Genomic DNA, 19,580 nt, shown 5'->3' with positions numbered 1-19,580 from the left:
TGAGCCTTTGTTACAAAAATTAAATTTCAGGCACTTGCACTTAGAATTTAGAAGCATCTTATTGCATCCAAACATGAAATATTATTCACTAAAAGGGAAAATAACACATCTTCGCTGGTCTGTCTGAAATACAGTAAGTAGAAAGCTTCTGTCTGGGCAGGAGCTGAGCAAGATGATAACTGGGGAAAGAGAAAGAAAGAACATACCTCTGAAGTGACTGGATTTTTATATTATCTAGGGAAGTTCTGGTGATTTTCACTGCCCTTGACAGTACCTCTGGAAAAGAGAGAAAGGTATCCAGGGTACAAAGGTTTCCAAGGAAGACTACTATTTTTTGCTTTTATCAAGGTATTTTATTTTACCATATAGCATGATTTATATATCTTATTGAAATAGCCCATTTAACATCCCCTGGTAAAGCATTTTTTCTTGTCCTTTTACTTGGTCTATTTTTATTTCCGTTTACCTTATGTGAAACTGGGCCTAAATGCTCTGGATGTTGATTTAAAAAGCAATAAATTACAGTGTGAGATATCACAACTGACTTAGTATGGCTGATATTTACACATTGTTATCTATGAACTTGGACTCTGGGCAGTTGTCTTTTTTTCCCTGACATAAACTTTGATTTTCCTTCCCTCCTTGTAGAGGATGGCTTTAGCTGATCATCGTACTAATGGGAAGGAGTCCAGGTCATCCTGAGAAGAGTTGGCTTGTGCAGAGTCCAGGACGCAGATTTGTTGGATTTCTGTAAGCCACTCGAAGCCACGTGTTCTTTTCTGATGACAACTTTACACTTGTGTTGGCAGAACACCCACAGTGACAACTGTTGCCCATGTTTAGTCTGTTCGGGAGCTCTACCAGATAGCATGTTTGGGGGAAGACCTACACTGTTCTTGTTGGAAGCTGTGTAAATATTAGATCTTTCTGAATTTATCTTCTCAGATCTGCCATAATTTTAGATAAATTGCATCCTGTGATTGCCTCAACTTACCCTTTGAAATGAAAGATTAAAGGGTTTAGGCATTCTTTGGGTCATTTAAAGCACAATTCTTTTTGTATCAGTAATTGGTTTTATATATGTCTGGTTTATGATTTTTAAAATTTTATTTCCCCTGTGTCTTGGTTTCCTGTGGCTGCAATTACCACAAACCTGGTGGCTTCAAACAACAGGAATTTATTCTCTCACAATTCTGGAGGCCAGAAGTCTGCAATCAAGGTGTTGAGCCCATTCCGGAGGCCCTAGGGGAGAGTCCCTTTCTTGCCTTTCCAGCCTCTGGTGGTTGTCAGTTTTCTTTGGCTTATGGCCTCATCTCTCCCTGCTCTGTCTTCATGTTGCCTTCTCTGCGTGTCTGTCTCAGAACTCCTGCCTCTCTTAAAAAGATACATGTGATTGCACTTAAGGCCCACTGATAATCCAGGATAAATTTCTCCTTTCACATCTTTAAATCACATCTTTTGCCATGTAAAGTAATATTCATAGGTTTGAGGGATTAGGTCATGGATAACTTTTGGAGGGCCATCATTCAGACTGTTATACCCTGGTTCTCTAACTCCTATCCAAATAAATTTTACCTAATTCAAAAAGGAAAGGTTATTTTTAAAAATGAGGGGCAGCTGGGGGGCGGGGGAAGGCTCAGGAGACCCAAGTGAGCCAATTGCCCTCTTCAGTCCTTAGTTTCTTTTTTTTTCTTTTTTTTTCTTTTTTTGGCTGTGTTGGGTCTTTGTTGCTGCACATGGGCTTTCTCTAGTTGTGAGCGGGGGCTACTCTGTTGCGGTGCGTGGGCTTCTCATTGCGGTGGCTTCTCGTTCCGGTGTGCAGGCTTCAGTACTTGTGGCTCGCAGGCTCTAGAGCGCAGGCTCAGTAGTTGTGGCACATGGGCTTAGACGCTCTGTGGCATGTGGGATCTTCCCGGACCAGGGCTCAAACCCGAGTCCCCTGCATTGGCAGGTGGATTCTTAACCACTGTGCCACCAGGGAAGTCCCAGTCCTTAGTTTCTTATATGGAAGAAATTGGATAGGTGAGAACTAATAGCCTTCTGGACCTAGGACTTTTATGAAGTGACTCCTAAATTGTCTTGGAGTTTATTTTTGAAGTTAATTTTAAATGCAAATCAAGAACTCATTCTTATATTTTGGGCCAATGTAGTCCACTGGTGGTTTTGCCTAGGACTTGAGGGACAGAAGACTTCGTTGGCTGCTTGTCAACTTCTCAGGATGTTAACACAGGATGACAAACTGTACTTGTTAATTGTGTGTGATTTTCTAAAAAGAATGTAATGGACTAGCTGGGCCACTTTTCACTCTTTCTAATGAGGCTGTGGACTGTGTAGTCTGGATTTCCTATCCAGTAAGAATAGTTCATCAAATTTAAACACTTACAATCAATTATACCTCAATTTAAAATTATTTTTAAAGAGAGGGGAGTAAGCAGAATTTTAAGAAAAGAAAATAGCACTGACAGATTTTTCTAACTGAAAATAGGTCATGGACCTAGTTTTAAAATTTTTCACATGCAGTCCTTTTTTTTTTTTAAACCAATTGGCATGCCGGATCTTAGTTTCCTGACCAGGGATCGAACCCGTGCCCCCTGCAGTGGAAGTGCGGATTCTTAACCACTGGACCACCAGGGAAGTCCCAACATGCAGTCTTATTCTTCAGACTTACTAAGTGCCTGTTCCATTGTGTTTCATTGCTAGGAAGGACACCAGAAAGCATAGGATTGAGATGGTGTCACTGAAAGGACTACTTTAAGATCAAGTTTCATAACACGCTCATTATTTATTTCTTGCATGGAGAGGAGGAATCAAATTGAATTCAAGTATTTCTCTGATTGTAATCTACAATTCTTAGAATAAAGCAAGTTCATATCTGAGCCAGCAGGCATAATTATGTTGGAATAAAATGCCCTCTGCTAAAGAGATCAGCCAATAGGCTGGGAAATCTATCTTAAGTTTGGTTTCTGAGGCAAATCCTTGTGCCTTGTTTCTCATCCCTAAATTAGTAAGACTCACTTACTACCTCACAGGGAGTTGTGGAGGGTAATATACTGCTAATTTGTTCAGTATTTCACAATAAATTATGTCTAGGAATCTGATGAAACATAGGCAAACCTCATATGTGTAGTTAGAGACAAGCATAGGTGAAACTTACAGATAGTAAGCAAATTCATTAAAGTTATTTTTAACATCCAACATTTTACCTTCTGTTTCCTGTATATTCTCGAGTGTTTTCTTGTTCTTTTTCCGTAATAGACATGAGGTAGGTAGGGCAAATAGCTAACAGTAGGTTAGATGATAAAAGGATCAACTCATCAAGAGGACACAATAAAAAAAAAAAAAGAGGACACAATAATTCTACACAACTAATAATAAGTGTCAAAGTACAAGAAAGAAAAAAACAATAGAACTAAATAATAGACATCTGCAATTATGCTGGAGACTTCAACACCCTCTTTTAATTAAAAAAACAATAGAACGGAAATAGTAGATATCTGCAATTATATTGAAGATTTCAACACCCCTTTTCAGTAATTAATAGAACAAGTAGACAGAAAGTCAGTACGGAATAGACTTGAACAACACTATCAACCAGGCTGATGTAATTGACATTCATAGGATATTCCATCCAACAGTAGCAGAATACACTTTTTTTTTCAAGTGCACGGGAACATTTACCAAGACAGACCATCTTCTGTCATAAAACAAATCTCAAAATTAAAAGGATTTGATCATACAAGTATGTTTTCTGGCCATAATGGAATTAAATTAGAAATCAGTAACTGAAAGACATCTGGAAGATCCCCAGATATTTGAACTAAACACACTTCTAAGTAAACCATGGATCAAAGAAGAGATCACACACAGAAAATTAGAAAATACTTTGAACTGAATAAAAATGATAACGTCAAAAAAAAATGATAACGTCAAAATTTGTGGATATAGCCAAGGCAGTGCTTAGATGAAAATTTATAGTATTAAATGCTTTAATTAAAAAGGCAGAAAGATCTAGAGTTTGTTTCTATCTTAAGAACCTAGAAAAAGAAGGGATAAGAGTGATGGTGTTTAAGGGTACAAACTTGTAACAAGTAGTAAATAACCCTAAAGACCTAATGCATGGTATAGTGAATATGGACAATAATGTTGTACTGCAGTTATGTAACATAAATATCACTACATTGTCCACCATATTACAATACACAAATGTATCAAAGTAACATACTCTACACCTTAAACTTACAGTGTTACATGTCAAATTTATTGAATTAAAAAAAGAAGAAGCAAATTAAACCCAAAGTAAGCAGAAGAAAGGAAGTAGTGAAGGTAAAAGCAGTAAGTAGTTGATGAAGTATAAGAAAAACCAGTAGAGAAAAATCAATGAAACTGAAAGTTGGTTTTTTGAGATGATAAATAAAATTAACGAGCAAGTCTGATCAGGGGAAAACGTCACAAATTACTAATATCAGGAATAAGAGAAGGGCTATCACTACTGATCCTGCAGACAGTGGAAGGGTAATAAGGGAGTATTATGAACAACTATGCCAATACATTCAATGTCTAAGGTAAAATGAATGGCTTCCTTGAAAGACAAACTACCAAAGCTCACTTCAGAAAAAATTCAGAACCTCACTAGCCCTATGTGTATCAAGGATAATGGAATTTGTAGTTAACACCCTCCCCACAAAGAAAACTCCAGGTCTAGATGGCTTCACAGTTGAATTTCCCAACTTCTACGGAAGAAATAATATCAAATTCTACACAAACTGTTCCAGAAAATAGAAGAGGAGGAAACACCAACGTGTTCATTATTTTTAACTACGTGTTCATTATTTTTAACTTCATCTACTATTAACTTCCCTGCTTTTTATATATATTTTTTAAATAAATTTATTTATTTATTTATGGCTGTGTTGGGTCTTCGTTGCTGCGCGCGGGCTTTTCTCTCTAGTTGCGGCGAGCGGGGACTACTCTTCGTTGCGGTGCACGGGCTTCTCATTGCGGTGGCTTCTCTTGCTGCAGAGCATGGGTTCTAGGGTGCACGGGATTCAGTAGTTGTGGCTCACAGGCTCTAGAGCGCAGGCTCAGTAGTTGTGGTGCATGGGCTTAGTTGCTCCGCGGCATGTGGGATCTTCCCGGAGCAGGGCTCGAACCTGTGTCCCCTGCATTGGCAGGCGGATTCTTAACCACTGCACCACCAGGGAAGCCCCTGCTTTATATTTTTAAAAGTGTTTAGTTTTTTTACCCCCACAGCAGACCTATGAGATAAGTAGGGCAAATAGCTAGCACCCTTAAAGTTAAGTGAACTGTCCAGTTCAACCTTTCAGTGATCTAGTTGGGATAGGACCCACATCTCCTTATTCCTAGTCCTGATATTGCCACTGTTAACTAGTTACCCCTTTAGTAGCTTTTTTGTAATAACCTTTGGGGATGGTGCTAACCAGTGCTGACTTAACTAAGGAGAATCTTAAAATCCTTAGTCCTTAAGTTGAAGACTGGGCTAGGCTCACTGCTTATGCAATGCTTGACACCTATTTGGCCCTCAATAAATGTCCCATAACCAATTTTAGAGCAAGGATCAGTATTACTGTATCATCCTTTTGGCATCGGATCTAAATTGGGATGATGGTTGGAAGCTACACAAAAAGAGAGAAACATCTTATTTGGCATAAGCAATGTGTCAGAGTGCTCAGTGGAAGAGCTGGGTGGTCTGAGATTGGCCATCCCTTTAGCTGTTTATCTGATGGCCTTTCTTTGCATTTAACTATCAAGATATCTGAAGTGTAGAGCACACTTTTATGATATTGTGGCATAGTAACTCACACTTAAATGTCAATAGAGACGCTTGCAGAGACGTACAAGGTTCAATAATTTCTGGTGTAGGTTTGTTTCTCCTGTCACCACCCATTATGTATTTTTTTTACAGCTTTTAAATTGCCACAGAGAGAAATTGGTCAGGATCATAATAGATGGCCAAGGAGCTGCCAAGGATACCGTTGTATGGGATGGGAAAAAGTTCAATACTGGCTTGATTTTATTTATCTAAATTGTAGGCTATGACTTCAATATAATTCATGTTGCTAATACACCAAGGTAATGGCAGAGCACAAAACTATGCCATATGTTGAAGGAATGCTCTCTTTTACTCCTGAAGTTTTACAATCTGAGATATCTTTCTTATTCCAATTATATAAAAACTCCTTTTTTTGTCAGGATGTATTAATCAGGTTTTAGCATATTGATTTAAAGTCTAATACCATCTCAACAGTTAAGAGATTTTAGTTTGGTTATGCAAATTAATTTTTATGACTCTTGAATGTCTTTGCAAAACTAAGACTACGTTAGAATGTAAATTGTTTGCCGTAGTAGAAGCTCTTCCTTCAAATAGAGGTTTTGTTGAAATGACCTGAAGGGGCCCTTGTAACCCTTAAACTGCTGATGGCCAAAATCTGTACAAGCTAGATAAGTGTGAGTCTTAATTTTATGGCTGTTTAGAAACTGCTCTATGGCCATAATTTTATTTGGTGTGGATACTTCAGTTCTCTTTTAACCCTTCCATATTTTGTGAACATGAATTGCCAAAGTGGTATGTAAAAATCTAAGATTCGTGGTAATCTACTCAAATGTTGCTCTTAGTCATTTTTCTTAAGATTTATGATGAAATTGCTAGGTTCTTCATGAAAGGTGACAAGATCTACTAGTTCATGCTTCATCACATTTAATTAATAGAGAGGAATGGGTGTGAGATTAACACTCACTAGAGACTGTGGTGCTTTGAGATGAATTCAGTACATTCCAAGGATAGAGTTGTTGGAAGCACCATCTGGAAGACATTTGCCCATAGTGATACAAATTCTACTTTCTCATGAATCTTGGAACAATTGACTATCTAACCTCTTGCCCAGCGATGGGTTTAGGTGTGCCCTAACTAAATTTAGAGAAGATGGACACTTGGGAGAAGAAATTCAGTAGATTTGAATAAAGGAAAAAGAAAAATCTCATGTAAAATTATTATTTTGTGGAATTGTGATCTGGTAATGAGTTATCAAGAATTTGTGTGTTAGTGGTAAATATACCAATGAACCAGACTTAACACTTTGAGCAGTTCTGAGAATTGCTATAGCACACATTCATTTATATTTTTTAATGGCATTCAGAGCTTGGAGGACAGTACAGTCAAATGAAATTTATAAGGCACACTTTATCTCCATTTATAATGTAGATGTTTTAATCTAAAAGAACAAAAGGCTCTTTACTCCCTTGCTCGCTGGAGTGGGAGGCTTAGATAATCAACAAATAGGATACTTTGCCCCCAGAATAATTCTGTGACTGGTTGAAGCAGTGCCTTGGCCTGATTTTTGAAGGATCATGAACTGGAGCTTCTGCTAGCCAAGGGAGAACCATTTCCTCTTTCCACACTCCTCTCTATTAATAAAGTTTGTGTTCTCTGTATGTGGCTTGTTAATGACAGGGGTGTTAACGACCACAGTTAATCTTCCTCCTCAACTCTTTCCTAATCCAGTCTCTTAAATAGACATTTAGAAAGCTTTTAACTCCTCTTGAGTTGGGTGCCCATAGGCTTTTGGTGGAGGTGGAGTGATAGTTAGCAGCCCATTTAACAAAACCTGAGACAGCCGGGACAGCTGTAATGTGCCGTCCCTATGCTGTTTTTGTTAAAATGTCACATGGCTTATACTTTGGAAATCATAAATCTAGTGGAAGAAAACATCTTTATAGAGGGTATTTTAGTTTTATGCTGTATGTGTTACAAACCTAAAACCATTGGTACTTCTAGATCTATAAAGAGCAAAGAACACAAACCAGATTAAAATGGTTCTGTAAATTTGGTTGCTTTTCATCTGTTTTATTTGCTGCAATAAAGCTATAAAGAGGATGCCTTGAAGACAATGTTGTAGCTGACAGTTTAATCTTCGCATAAGCCACCAGCTTTCCCCAAGGGCCTTAGGGGAGAAATGGGAGTTTCTCAAGCCTAGACCAACTGAAGTCACCCATCAGTGGCATATTAATATATGTGATAGGGACCTTTGCATATGCCCTCGCCCTTTCCTACTCTTTAGAATGACTTTCTTTATAGAAGATTTTGCCTTTTTAGTGGGCTTATAAAATTTATATTGAAACTCTAAAATAAAGAGCTCATTGATTATGCATTTTGACATTTGGTTTGACTAATGTCAGTTTAGTAGGTAGTTCAGTGAGGCAGCTTAGCCGTCGGTTTCATTACTTTTTAAACAATACAAAGAAAACTTAGAGAAAAACTTAGAATATATAATATATATATATATATATATATATATGCTTTTGCTCGTAAGTCGTGATGAAAATACAGTGTGCTACACCGAGATCTAAGAAAAGCCACCAGGACAGTTGACATTGAAAAGTAGTGACTGGAGGGACTAGAGCAGAGCCTGAACTAGACAGAGTAGACAGATACCAGGGATCTCATGTGGGTGGTTCTCTGTTTCCAGGATTGACTGGTTGATGCAAACAGCTAATCTTTATGTCTCTTGTTCTTCTGGATTGCTCCGGCTCTCAGTAATGCCTGCTCCGGCTCTCAGTAATGCCTTCTCTGTAATTTCTGGGCACTGGCAGTTTTTACCTTTTTTTTTTTTTCTTTTACCCGTATAATGTGTGGGGCTTTTTTTGTCCCTCTCTTTCTGCTTCACCTCCTCACCTCTTCCCCCCCCCCTTTTTTTTTCTGGAAGATTCATGTGTTAAAGAAGTTTCCTGTCATCGACTTGGAATGTGGGTTCTGACTGTGCCTGACCACAAAGCTCTTTGATGTTTGTCCAAGGCTGAATTTTCACCAGATCCCTGGTTTAGGTGTTTTTCCCCCAGCACTCAGAGGCCTGTAAGGTGAATTTGCCTTGTATCGTTGATATGAAGAGTTGGTGGGCCTGCTCTTTCTCGTGATCTGATGGGCCATTAAATTGCTGGATTCTGTGGTTGTTGATGCCTTTACCAGAGAGTTCCTGTGTATGTTCAAGAAAAGGCTGAGAGCTGTTATGTCTGAAAGACTCTAGAAACTTGAGAAGCTCACCCCTTCCCATGGAGATTTCCATAAGGATAATAAGGTTGTGCTCAGAGGCTCAGCCTCTCTTTCTCTGTCATGGTATCGGGATTCTACCTTAATCAAGCCATCATCCTGCCAGCCATGTCTCATTTCTCACACTGGAATGCTCCCGTCCAAGCTCAGTGTGAACCACCAGTCTTGATGCTTTATCTGGTCCAGGCTCTAGCCCTTAAATTGTCCGTCTGACTCTGTGTTTCATTTGACCCTAATACACTGGGTCGCACTGTCTAAAAGAGAATTACGTCCCCTCCGGTGTCTGAGTGCATTTCTCATTTACTGCTGCTCCTGAGCAGATCTGTAACTTCAAGGTTAAGATAAGACACATTCCATCAGAACTATGTCGTCATCCTTGCCAGCTTCTGGTCTGTGACTGTCCAGGAGATTTACAAGACAATTGCATGCCATTCTTTACAGAATATTATGGTTGGACTCTGACTCCTGGCATAAGGCCCAATTTGATTTGTCAGCTGTTACAAAACCCATTTCCCAAAGAGAAAGGGATCTTAGCCATGTGCCTTTTAGGCAGTTCTTAAAAGAGTGGGAAGGAGGGAATTGATCTGGCTCTTTATTTCCTGATGTTTTAAGGAGAAGGATGGACACCTGAATGTTTTTGTCCCTTTCCTCCTTGAATTCCCTTGTTTCGCCTGAAAGGTTTCGCTAAAATGTCCTTTATCCCTTTACAGAATTGCTGTTAAGTCTTTTCATTCTGCCATCTCCAATGCTTTCCTGAATTTTAAGGAGTAAGAATTTTGCCCTTGAGAGAAAGGGTTACCTGCATTTTCTCTGAAGGTTTATTAGTTTACCAGCACCTGGTTAACAAAGACACAGTTCCTCCTTTCTTGCTCTCTAACATGTTGAACTGCAGGAGTTACTGCATGTGATATGGTTTAACGGCTTAGGAATTTGGAAGGTCACATATTTCCTGCTGCTGTTGTATTAGGCCCTGTAATATTTTTACAAAAGCTTCTCGTTGGGGGACTTAACAGCCCTTTGGTTTCAACATAAACTCACTCTTTCCCTAGGTGGTAGGCAGTGGGGATTTATTTGGCCCACTTTAGTGATTCTGGGGTTAGAGCTAAAATTTATTTACTCAAGATCACACATGGCAAGTTAATCACAGAATCACAACCCTGATCTAATTCCTTTGGCATTGTTTTCATATCCCTTAACTACAAAAAGTTTTAAAAAGTTAGGAAGAATCGAGAAAGGCAGTTTTTACTCAGATTTCCTGATGGGTCTATTCAAAGTTGAAGAAATCCTCGTAGTTGAAAACTGTCCACTTTGCCCTCACACCCTACAGTTTCTTCTGTTTGATAACCAAAATAATAACCAGTCTTGATGCTTTATCTGGCCCAGGCTCTAGCCCTTAAACTGTAAAAGAACCACCATTCTTTTTTTTCCTCAGTCGGGTTCTTTGCTTTTGATTGTCCCTTTTTCTTAATCTCCTATGGCAGCAGCCTCTATCTCTAAAAGACCCGTATCTGTAAAGCAGAGAGCAGAGTTTTGGAGCTCTCTGAAATGTTCTTAGGGCCAGGAGAAAGGAATTCATGGGACTGCAAGTCTTAATTCTCTTTTCTTTATTTCAGTCTTCCTTTTTTCAAGTATTAGGGATTCTTAATATACAAAGTTTTAGATTACTATACTGTATAATTAATGTTCCAGGTGGGTAATTATTTGAAAATTTGTTTTATAACATTACAAGAACAACTAATGAGAAGTGGTTTTAATAGTAATGGTTGTGACTGGACTGCTCCCTCCCTTCTCTTTTTTAAAACTACTTAAGAATTAAATTTTTTTCTACCTATAATTTCAGCTGAAAGGTTCTTTGGTAGTGCTTCAAGTCGCTACATTCTGTTTCTGTATCCAGTAATTCCCCCCAAAGGGGAAGTTGTATAGCATCTTTGAAATCCTTCCCTTCCCCCTCTCCGGTTAGTCCCTGCACCCCACCCCCACCCCAGCAATCTTAATTAACTGTTCAGTGACAGATGGTAGAAAAGGCCTTGTCTAAAGTGCTTCTGGTGGGCTGGATTAGGGGGTGGGTAGTTTGTACTGATCTTGAAGAAGGAGCTAGCCTTTCCCCGCCTCCCGCCCCCCCCCCCAGTTGAGCTATAATCCTGTTAGATCTTAAAATGCTATTGATTAATTCCCAGTGCTCTTAGAGGAATAAGCACAAGTTTTGGGTTTAAAATCCAAGCGCCAATTCCCTAGAGCTCTGAATGCCTTAGCCTTGAGGCCAAGGGAGGTACCTTCCAACTTCTCCACCCAGTCTTCACTGAAAAGAAAAGTTAAGCCTTTTAACTTTTCCGTTTGCCTCTCCCCCCCGCCCCTCCCTTAGTCTAGTAAGGCTGCCAGTTGCCATGGCAACGGACTGGGACAGCTGCGCAGTGGCGCCTAGGCAGCTGGGTGGGGGCGGGGGAGCTGCCAGCCCGCCAAGCCCCAGACCTGGGAGGGGAGGCCCCTTCTGTTAGCCCAGAGGGAAAGAAAGAACTGGGGCGATCCGGTAGGTAAAGGAGGGAACCCCCATTCATCTGCTGCCTCTGGGGCTCCTCTTTTGCATGAAGGTGTAAAGGTAGATTTTCCTCTTTTCTCCCTCAAACTGAAGAGCACATATGTAAATCCTTGTTTTTCCTTGTGAGGCAGGGGAGGCCATAGCCACAATGCTTCACTGCATGCATCTAACCCGGGGCTGGTTTTAACCCTGGCGCTCTGACCTAAGCTGCTCAGCTCCCGGAAATTCCAAGGTGAGTGGGGGCGGGGGTGGGTTACTCTCCTTGGAATATGACATTTCCTGTCTCTAGTGAGGTTGGAGGCTGCTTTTATTTTAAATAAATCAGATTTTTTTTCTTGAAGCTTAGGACTTTCCCCTGAATTCATGGAAAAATTATTTTGAAACCCCTCACCTACATTACCCCATCCTCCCACCCCCTCTTCCAAATAAAGTATGTTAATGAAGACATAGTTTTATTACGAGGCAGTAATGGGTACAAACAGTTTTTTGGATGGGCAGACCTATTGCTAGTAAGTTTTGGAGATATGGTTTCCAACTATATATTCTGGGAATAATTCCCTAAAATTTGCTAATTTGAAGTAAATTGATAAATGCAACTTTTTATGCTACTCGAACAAAATTCCGAGATCAGTAGCGACCTTCCCTATTCCTGGGGTGGTCTTCTGATCAGGATGGAAATATTTTTAGTGCTGAAAAAAAGCTTTAAAGGTTACAGCAAAATAAAAATAGAGTTCAGCTAAGAAAACAATTCCTGCTACTCTGTAATCCAGACTCTAGGCACCATTTAACATGGTTAAGGAAGAATTCTTAAAAATGATTGTGGGAATTTAAAAAACTAGACTCTCTGTTGAGTACCCCTGGTTGTGCATATTTCTGAGCTTAACTCAATTTCCATTTGTGTTGCCTTGCTTCAGCTTTCCTTGGGCCTATGAATGGTTCCTCTGTGTTTTGAGGCTTCATGTTGATGTGAGTCTGGGACCAGACTTCTTTTTCCTCCTCTTCTTCCTTTGGCCCAAAGTCAACTCCAGTTAAGAGGAGAGGTGTACCTCCTTAATAATTGGATTAGTTGAGCCTTAAGAATTATTGAACAACTCAATGACTAATTTTGATTTTTAGGACTCAAAAATCTTTTTCTCCTTCCTGCCTCCCTCCCATCCCCAAATGAAAGGGGAGGCTTAATGTGTTTGAGATGTCAGCCTTGCTTTTGTGAGCTGATGGATGCTCAGAAGGGACAAGCTCAGTTTGTTTAAGGGAAATGTACTGAGTCACTGAAAATGTGGCGAAAGATGCCTGAGCAGGACTTTTTTTGTGCTGCTAAGAGACTGTTCAGGATGCTCAGAGCAGAGGAGAGTTAGATTTTGGTGGCTTTTCTTATTACTTTTTTTTTTTTCCATTTTTATAAAAAACCTTATTAACCTTGGAGGGAAATGTGTTAATTCTATCACGGTTCTTTTAACTGAAGGTTTTCCATACTTGTCTTTGAGTTTATGACTTGTAAACAGTTATAGAATTAGCTAGGAGTAAAATCCCACACATTACTTGTCTTATGGAATCTGAAATTAGAGGAGTTAGATAATTGTGCCATCTAATAATTTTGATCTTGTCAGCTGAAGAGAAAGTGGGGATCTGCCCATTTTTGATTAAACTCTTAGGCCTCATCTGTAGGATGCTTTAAGATGCAAGAAAAAGGTACATGGCAACTTTGTGTTATACCCCCTGCATCCCATCCAGAACAGACAGTTTTAACTGCTCACATGGATTCTGACCATTTCTGTCCTTCCCATTTGCAGGAACCCGGTGGCCTTAGTCCTTCAGGTGGAACAGCGTGAGACATGGGAAAGAAAACCAAGCGGACAGCTGACAGTTCTTCTTCAGAGGATGAGGAGGAGTACGTCGTGGAGAAGGTGCTAGACAGGCGTGTGGTTAAGGGGCAAGTGGAGTATCTACTGAAGTGGAAAGGCTTTTCCGAGTAAGTGCCTTCTCTCAGGCTTTGGGACTCTGCGCAGGTGGACACAGACACAGGCATTTCCCTGTGAACCATCACCATCTTTTTCTTTCACCACTTGCACTCCTTTCTAAGAGTCAGAAGACACAGCAATAAACTAAGCAAAATCTCCTGCTTCTTGGAGCTGATGTTCTAATGAGAATGCTTTTGAGAGGCAGTATAATGAACTGGTTAGCATAGACTGGGGACCAGATTGCCTGGGTCTAGATTCTTGCTCTACCACTTATGATACGAGCTGGGTGACATTGGTGAAGTTCCTTAATCTTTTTTCTTCCTCAATAAAATAGGGATTAGAAATAGTCTATATCATAGAGACATTGGGGAGATGTGTAGAGCCTGACACATAAGCTCAATGTAAGTATAAACTGCTGCTGTTACTATTCCTTTGGATGTAACTAAGCTAAAGCACATACATTTAAGCAGAAGAAGTCGTAGTTGATCCCATAGCCCATAGCTTTCGATAATGATCCTTGGACCTCAAGATTGTCCTAGGATGAAACACTCATCTTAATGAGAGACTTAAATCTGAGACCTCAGTTTTCCCCCAATATTTATTTTTAAAAATTTCAAATATACATACAGCTAAGGCAAAAGAAATTGAGTGAACACTCAGATACACGCCACCTAATTTCTACAGTTAACATTTTAATATAATCTATCCCTTTATCTCTCAATTTATCTTTTATTATTATAAAACCCTCTTTTTAGGTCAGTGAGCTTTAAGAATGGTACTGAAGTGTTGACTATTCAGAATTAGGCAGTAACTGACTTTATGTTGAAGTGCTAAAGTAGGTTATTCTTTCCTTTGGAATAAGTAGAACTAGACACACAAGCATAGGAGAGGTAGCTTGAAAAGTGAAATACATGAAGCTGTGTAATCATTAGGCATTTTGCCTCAATTTCTCACTAATTCTGTTCTCAGGATGCCTGATAACAAAGAATGGGTTTCTGTGACCCCAGTGAGCTTTTAGGAAATGGTTTAGGCTCCTCAGAGTGGTGCTGTCCAATAAAAATGTAATGCAAGCCACATATGTAATTTCATATTTTATGGTGGCTACATTAAGGAAAAGTGGAATTAATTTTAATAATATATTTTATTAAGCACACTACATCAAAATGCTATTTCAAAATTAATTAATACAAAAGTTATTGATAAAATTTTACATTATTTTTCATGCTTAAGAATTCAAAATCTGATGTATATCTTACATTTTGTAGCACGTCTCAGTTCATAGCAGCCACATTTCAAATGCTCATTAGCCACATGTGGCTAGTAGTTACCATACTGAACATCACAACTTTGAAGTGTGAGACTTAAATATGATAAAAGATTGAATGTTTTGCCAGTACCTTTGGAGAAAGTTATGAACAGGAGCCTTCAGAATATATTTAAGGTTATTTTACTGTGTGAATCAAGTTTCTCATCTGGAGCACTGCTGGTGTTTTAGGTGGGGCAGTTTACGCACTGCACGATGCTTAGCATCTGTAGCACACATACACAGCACTAAATGTGGGTAGCACAGCAATCAGAATGTTCCCTCCATATTTCTAAAGAGGAGTGGTATCACAACATCTTCTAGAGACGTGAACTATAAATTTGAGAGGCCTAGAGCACCATGAGAAAGGAATTAAAATACACCTAAAGACTTTGAGGGTGTTTATTTGGCCCAGTGCATCACCACTGGAAATTGTTGGGCATTTTGAAGAATTTCAAGACTATATAATTCAGCTACTGGTACCTTACATACATAAAAGAGGAAAAGAAAAGGTTTAGGGTAGATGGATTAAACCTTTTTTTTTAGTATTTATTTTTTTTGGCTGTGTCGGGTCTTAGTTGGGGCATGCGGGTCTTTCATTGGGGTGCGTGCGCTTCTCTGTAGCTGTGGCGCGTGGGCTCCAGAGCATGTGGGCTCTGTAGTTTGTGGCACGCGGGCTCTCTTGTTGAGGCGTGCGAGCTCAGTAGTTGTGGCGCACGGGCTTAGTTGCCCCGCAGCATGTGGGATCTTAGTTCCCCGACCACCACGGGTCGAACACGCGTCCCTGCATTAGAAGGCGGATTCTTTACCACTGGACCACCAAGGAAGTCCCAGATTAAACATTTGTCCTTACTTTGTCAGAAATATCCAGAGTTTATCATTAAAGACCGGAACAGATTGTGCCCCTTCAGCACTGTCTACAACTAAGTACCTACTGTTTACTAGGCAGTGGTCATATTCTACCTCATGTGTTCTCTTTAATTCTCATAACAGCCTTTAGAGGTATTTTCAGTTTACATATGAGGAAATTAGTTGTTTTACCAAAGATAACAGAACTGGTACGTGCTGAAACAAGGACCCAGCATCAGATTTCTTTGGCGCTAAAACCCAGATTCTTTATAAATTATACGGTGCTATCTTTTGGGTGAAAATTGATTGATGTAGAAACAACAATACCAATATGGTAGGAAAAGGGATAATCTCATTAGAAGACTGGCTTTCCTTGCTAGCAACAGAGATTCTCTCCTACCTCTGCATCTGCTTACTTATTATGCTACAGTGTTGGCATGTCTCTTGATTTTCGTGCCTTAATTTCTCCTGGGATAGTAAACTTACATATACTGTGGATTTAGGAGAAAGTTATTGTATGAGGAAATTGTTTTGGTTTTTTTTTTTTTTTTTTTTTTGCTGAAAGAAGAGCTATGAGGAAGAGGCTTTTCCGGTTTTGGCTCAAATGTTTTAGAAATAAATTTTGTTTCATTCTTAAGCTGTTTTTGCAGAAAGTTGAAGTCTAGAGTAAATATCTCAGATTTTCCCATCATTCTGCTACTTAGTTATTATGGCATGTGTTCAAACCATTCCAATTTAAAGCTACCTTATTCAAAAAACAAAAACAATGAAGGATCTAAAATGAATGGTGCATAAACGTAAAAAAATTTTCCTCAGTCAATGAAGGGATTATAGAAACTGCTATGATATATTTACAGATATATCTTAATGTAGTTAATTCTTACTATATAACCAAAAGAACCTCTGCCACTGGCTAGGAGTGAAGAGGATGCCTGGTCTAGTTTTTCCCGTGTAGAGACATTTCTTGCTTTGATTCCATAAACTGCAGATGGTAGTTGGTTTGCTTTTCTAAAACCTATGCTGGGGATACAGAGAACAACTTTGTGAATACCAACTATTTGTTTTCCTCATAGTAGGACTCCCTTGATCCAAGTTTAATTAGACACAATTTTTTTAATTTGGATTGTTTTTGCTTATTAATATAAAAATGTATTTTGAAAAATGTATACCTAGTAACGATAGGTTGAATCCAGAGCATTGAATTAATGCACTCCAAATTCCAGTTTTGAGTCTTTTCCTTTTTATGATTCGTCTGTATTCTAATGATTTAAGCCCTTACTACCTCTTTTCTAATTATTTTAATCTTCTAATAACTTGTTGGAATTTCTTCAAAATATAAGTAACATATTTAAGACAGTATAAACTGGAGTGCATTTAGAATTAGGTTGTCTTCTCTTCAGCATTTGCATAGATGATTATATGTATGAAATCACATTATTTTGCTACTTACAAAGCAGAACTTATATTTGAGTGTTTAACAGCTTTATTGAGGTATAAGTTACATACCATAGGATTTATTTATTGAAAGTATAAAATTCAGTGATTTTTAGTAAATTTACAGAGTATGCAACCATCAGCATGCTCCAGTTTTAGAACATTTCTGTAACCTCCCAGAATTCCCTTGAACCTAAATATTTGTATGTAATCCCAAGCCCTAGCCACAGGGAACCACTGTTCTGCTTTCTGTTTTTAAATTTGTCTTTTTCCTAGAGGTTTCATGTAAATGGAATCAGACAATGTATAGTCTTTTGCATCTGTTTCCTTTCACTTAGCATGTTCTTTATATATATACATATATATATATAAATTTATTTATTTTTGGCTGCGTTGGATCTTCGTTGCTATGCGCAGGCTTTCTCTAGTTGCGGTGAGGGGGGGCTACTCTTCCTTGTGGTGCGCAGGCCTCTCATTGCGGTGGCTTCTCTTGTTGCGGAGCACAGGCTCTAGGCGTGCAGGCTTCAGTAGTTGTAGCACGCAGGCTCAGTAGTTGTGGCTCACGGGCTGTAGAGTGCGGGCTCAGTAGTTGTGGCGCACGAGCTTAGTTGCTCCACAGCCTGTGGGATCTTCCCAGACCAGGGCTCTAGCCTGTGTCCCCTGCATTGGCAGGCGTATTCCTAACCACTGCGCCACCAGGGAAGCCCACTTAGCATGTTCTTGAGGTTCTTCCATGTTGTAGCATATATTAATATTATGTTTCTTTTTGTTGCTAAGTAGTATTCCATTGTCTGGATATACCACATTTTGTTTATCTATTCACCAATTGATAGACATTTGAATTGTTTTCTGTCTTTGGCTGTTAAAATGCTGCTATAAGTAATTGTGTGCAAGTTTTTTTTTGTGGATATATTTTTTCTCTTGGTTAGATTCCTAGGATCAAATTTGTTATCTCCTTTAAGCCAAGGTTCTTTCCTTTTTGCCTACTTGTCGTCTTTAAAATAAAGGCATTGGATTCCCTCTCCTCCCCGCCCCCCTCATTTCTTTCCTTTTTTCTCCATTCTTTTTGCCCAGGGAGCACAATACTTGGGAACCCGAGAAAAACTTGGATTGCCCTGAGCTAATTTCTGAGTTTATGAAAAAGTATAAGAAGATGAAGGAGGGTGAAAATAACAAACCCAGGGAGAAGTCAGAAGGTAACAAGAGGAAATCCAATTTCTCAAACAGTGCTGATGATATCAAATCCAAAAAAAAGAGAGAGGTAAGCTTTATTTCTCCTTTTCCCCCCCCGCAAACTATTATTCTGCCTCCCCCAATCCCCCTCCTTCCAAAACAAGGGCATTATTTTGGTTATTTCTGTTCTAAGGATGGCCTGCAAGGTAAATCGTTGAACAAAAGAGCTTCCAGGGAGACATGTTGATCGACCACAGCGCCCCCTCCTGGATGAGTGAGAAACGTAATATGTGTTCGCTGAATTGCGTTAGGGTGGCAAAAATAAATCCCATAAAACGTTCAGCTACTCTGTGCCTTATCCAAGAATAAGTGGCTAATTATCTTAGAGAGGGAGAGTCTTTGGTGAATTTTTTTAAGGATATAAAGAAGCTTTTAAAAAGCTTCACTTTTCTTTTGTTCCAAAGGTAGCACTTACTTTCAACCCTTTATATTCTTTCTTTTTTTAATTAAGGTGAAATTCACATAAAATACAATTAACCATTTTAAAGTGAACAGTTCAGTGGCATGTATATTCTCTTTTTATCCTATTATATTTTTACATACTCCAAATAAATTTTCATCTTCCTTTTGAATCCTTTTATTGTTCAGTTTGGAAAAGTGTGTTTATGAAATTTTGGTTTGATTCAGTTGCCTTAATTCTTCTGAATTTTAGCTCTCAAGTAACTAGCCATAAGCAGTTATTGCCTCTCTCCTTTTTTCGTCTATATCTTTTCCCTCTGGGCACACATATACACATACCCCACCCCTCAGCTTCCATTCCTTTCATTTATTTCAAGGTTGTGAAGCCTTTTGTGGTGAAGGATGTACTGTACCCTTAAAGTTTAATAAAATAAAAGCGTAAGTCTGCTTCTGAATCTTCTAGCATCACTGCCATAAGCATCCTTATTTATCTTCATTCTCCTTGGATACCCATCTTTCTAGAGCATCAGTTCTCAGCCCTGGCTGCACATTAGGATCATGGCAGGGGACTGGGGGGTTGCTTCAAAAATCTCCAGTGCCCAAGATGCACCCCAGACCAATTAAATTCAGATTTCTGTGGGTCAGACCTAGGCATCAGTATTTTCTAGAGACTTAACACAAGTGATTCCTGGTCTCCTGAGGAAAGAAAATGGGAGACCAGCTTTCCAAAAAGAATTGAAATAAGAGTGAAAGATTGGAGGCTGCCAGTGGAAGTGGACTCTAGGTTTTTGTTTGTCTCCTTATTTG

General features: G+C 39.1%; 1 protein-coding gene across 9 annotated transcripts in view; it reads left to right on the top strand.

The window, feature by feature from the left end:
* The window catches only part of CBX5 (chromobox 5), a 36,311-nt gene that overhangs the window by 4,432 nt on the left and 12,299 nt on the right, over nucleotides 1-19,580 (top strand). For 3 of the 9 annotated variants that reach the window (XM_067696829.1, XM_067696831.1, XM_067696822.1), the window contains exons 2-3: nucleotides 13,388-13,566; nucleotides 18,216-18,402. In XM_067696829.1, coding sequence (XP_067552930.1) covers nucleotides 13,430-13,566; nucleotides 18,216-18,402 — 324 coding nt within the window. In that variant the 5' untranslated portion in view covers nucleotides 13,388-13,429. Of the gene's footprint in view, nucleotides 1-238; nucleotides 349-648; nucleotides 751-11,434; nucleotides 11,658-11,724; nucleotides 11,830-13,387; nucleotides 13,567-18,215; nucleotides 18,403-19,580 lie in introns of those variants that run through there. The other 6 variants (XM_067696827.1, XM_067696824.1, XM_067696825.1 and 3 more) reach the window with 6 other exon arrangements.

Source organism: Pseudorca crassidens, chromosome 11 (genome assembly GCF_039906515.1).
Source record: "Pseudorca crassidens isolate mPseCra1 chromosome 11, mPseCra1.hap1, whole genome shotgun sequence".
NCBI lineage: Eukaryota > Metazoa > Chordata > Mammalia > Artiodactyla > Delphinidae > Pseudorca > Pseudorca crassidens.
The sequence above is the reverse complement of the archived record's forward strand: the minus strand, read 5'-3'. Positions and strand labels throughout refer to the sequence as shown.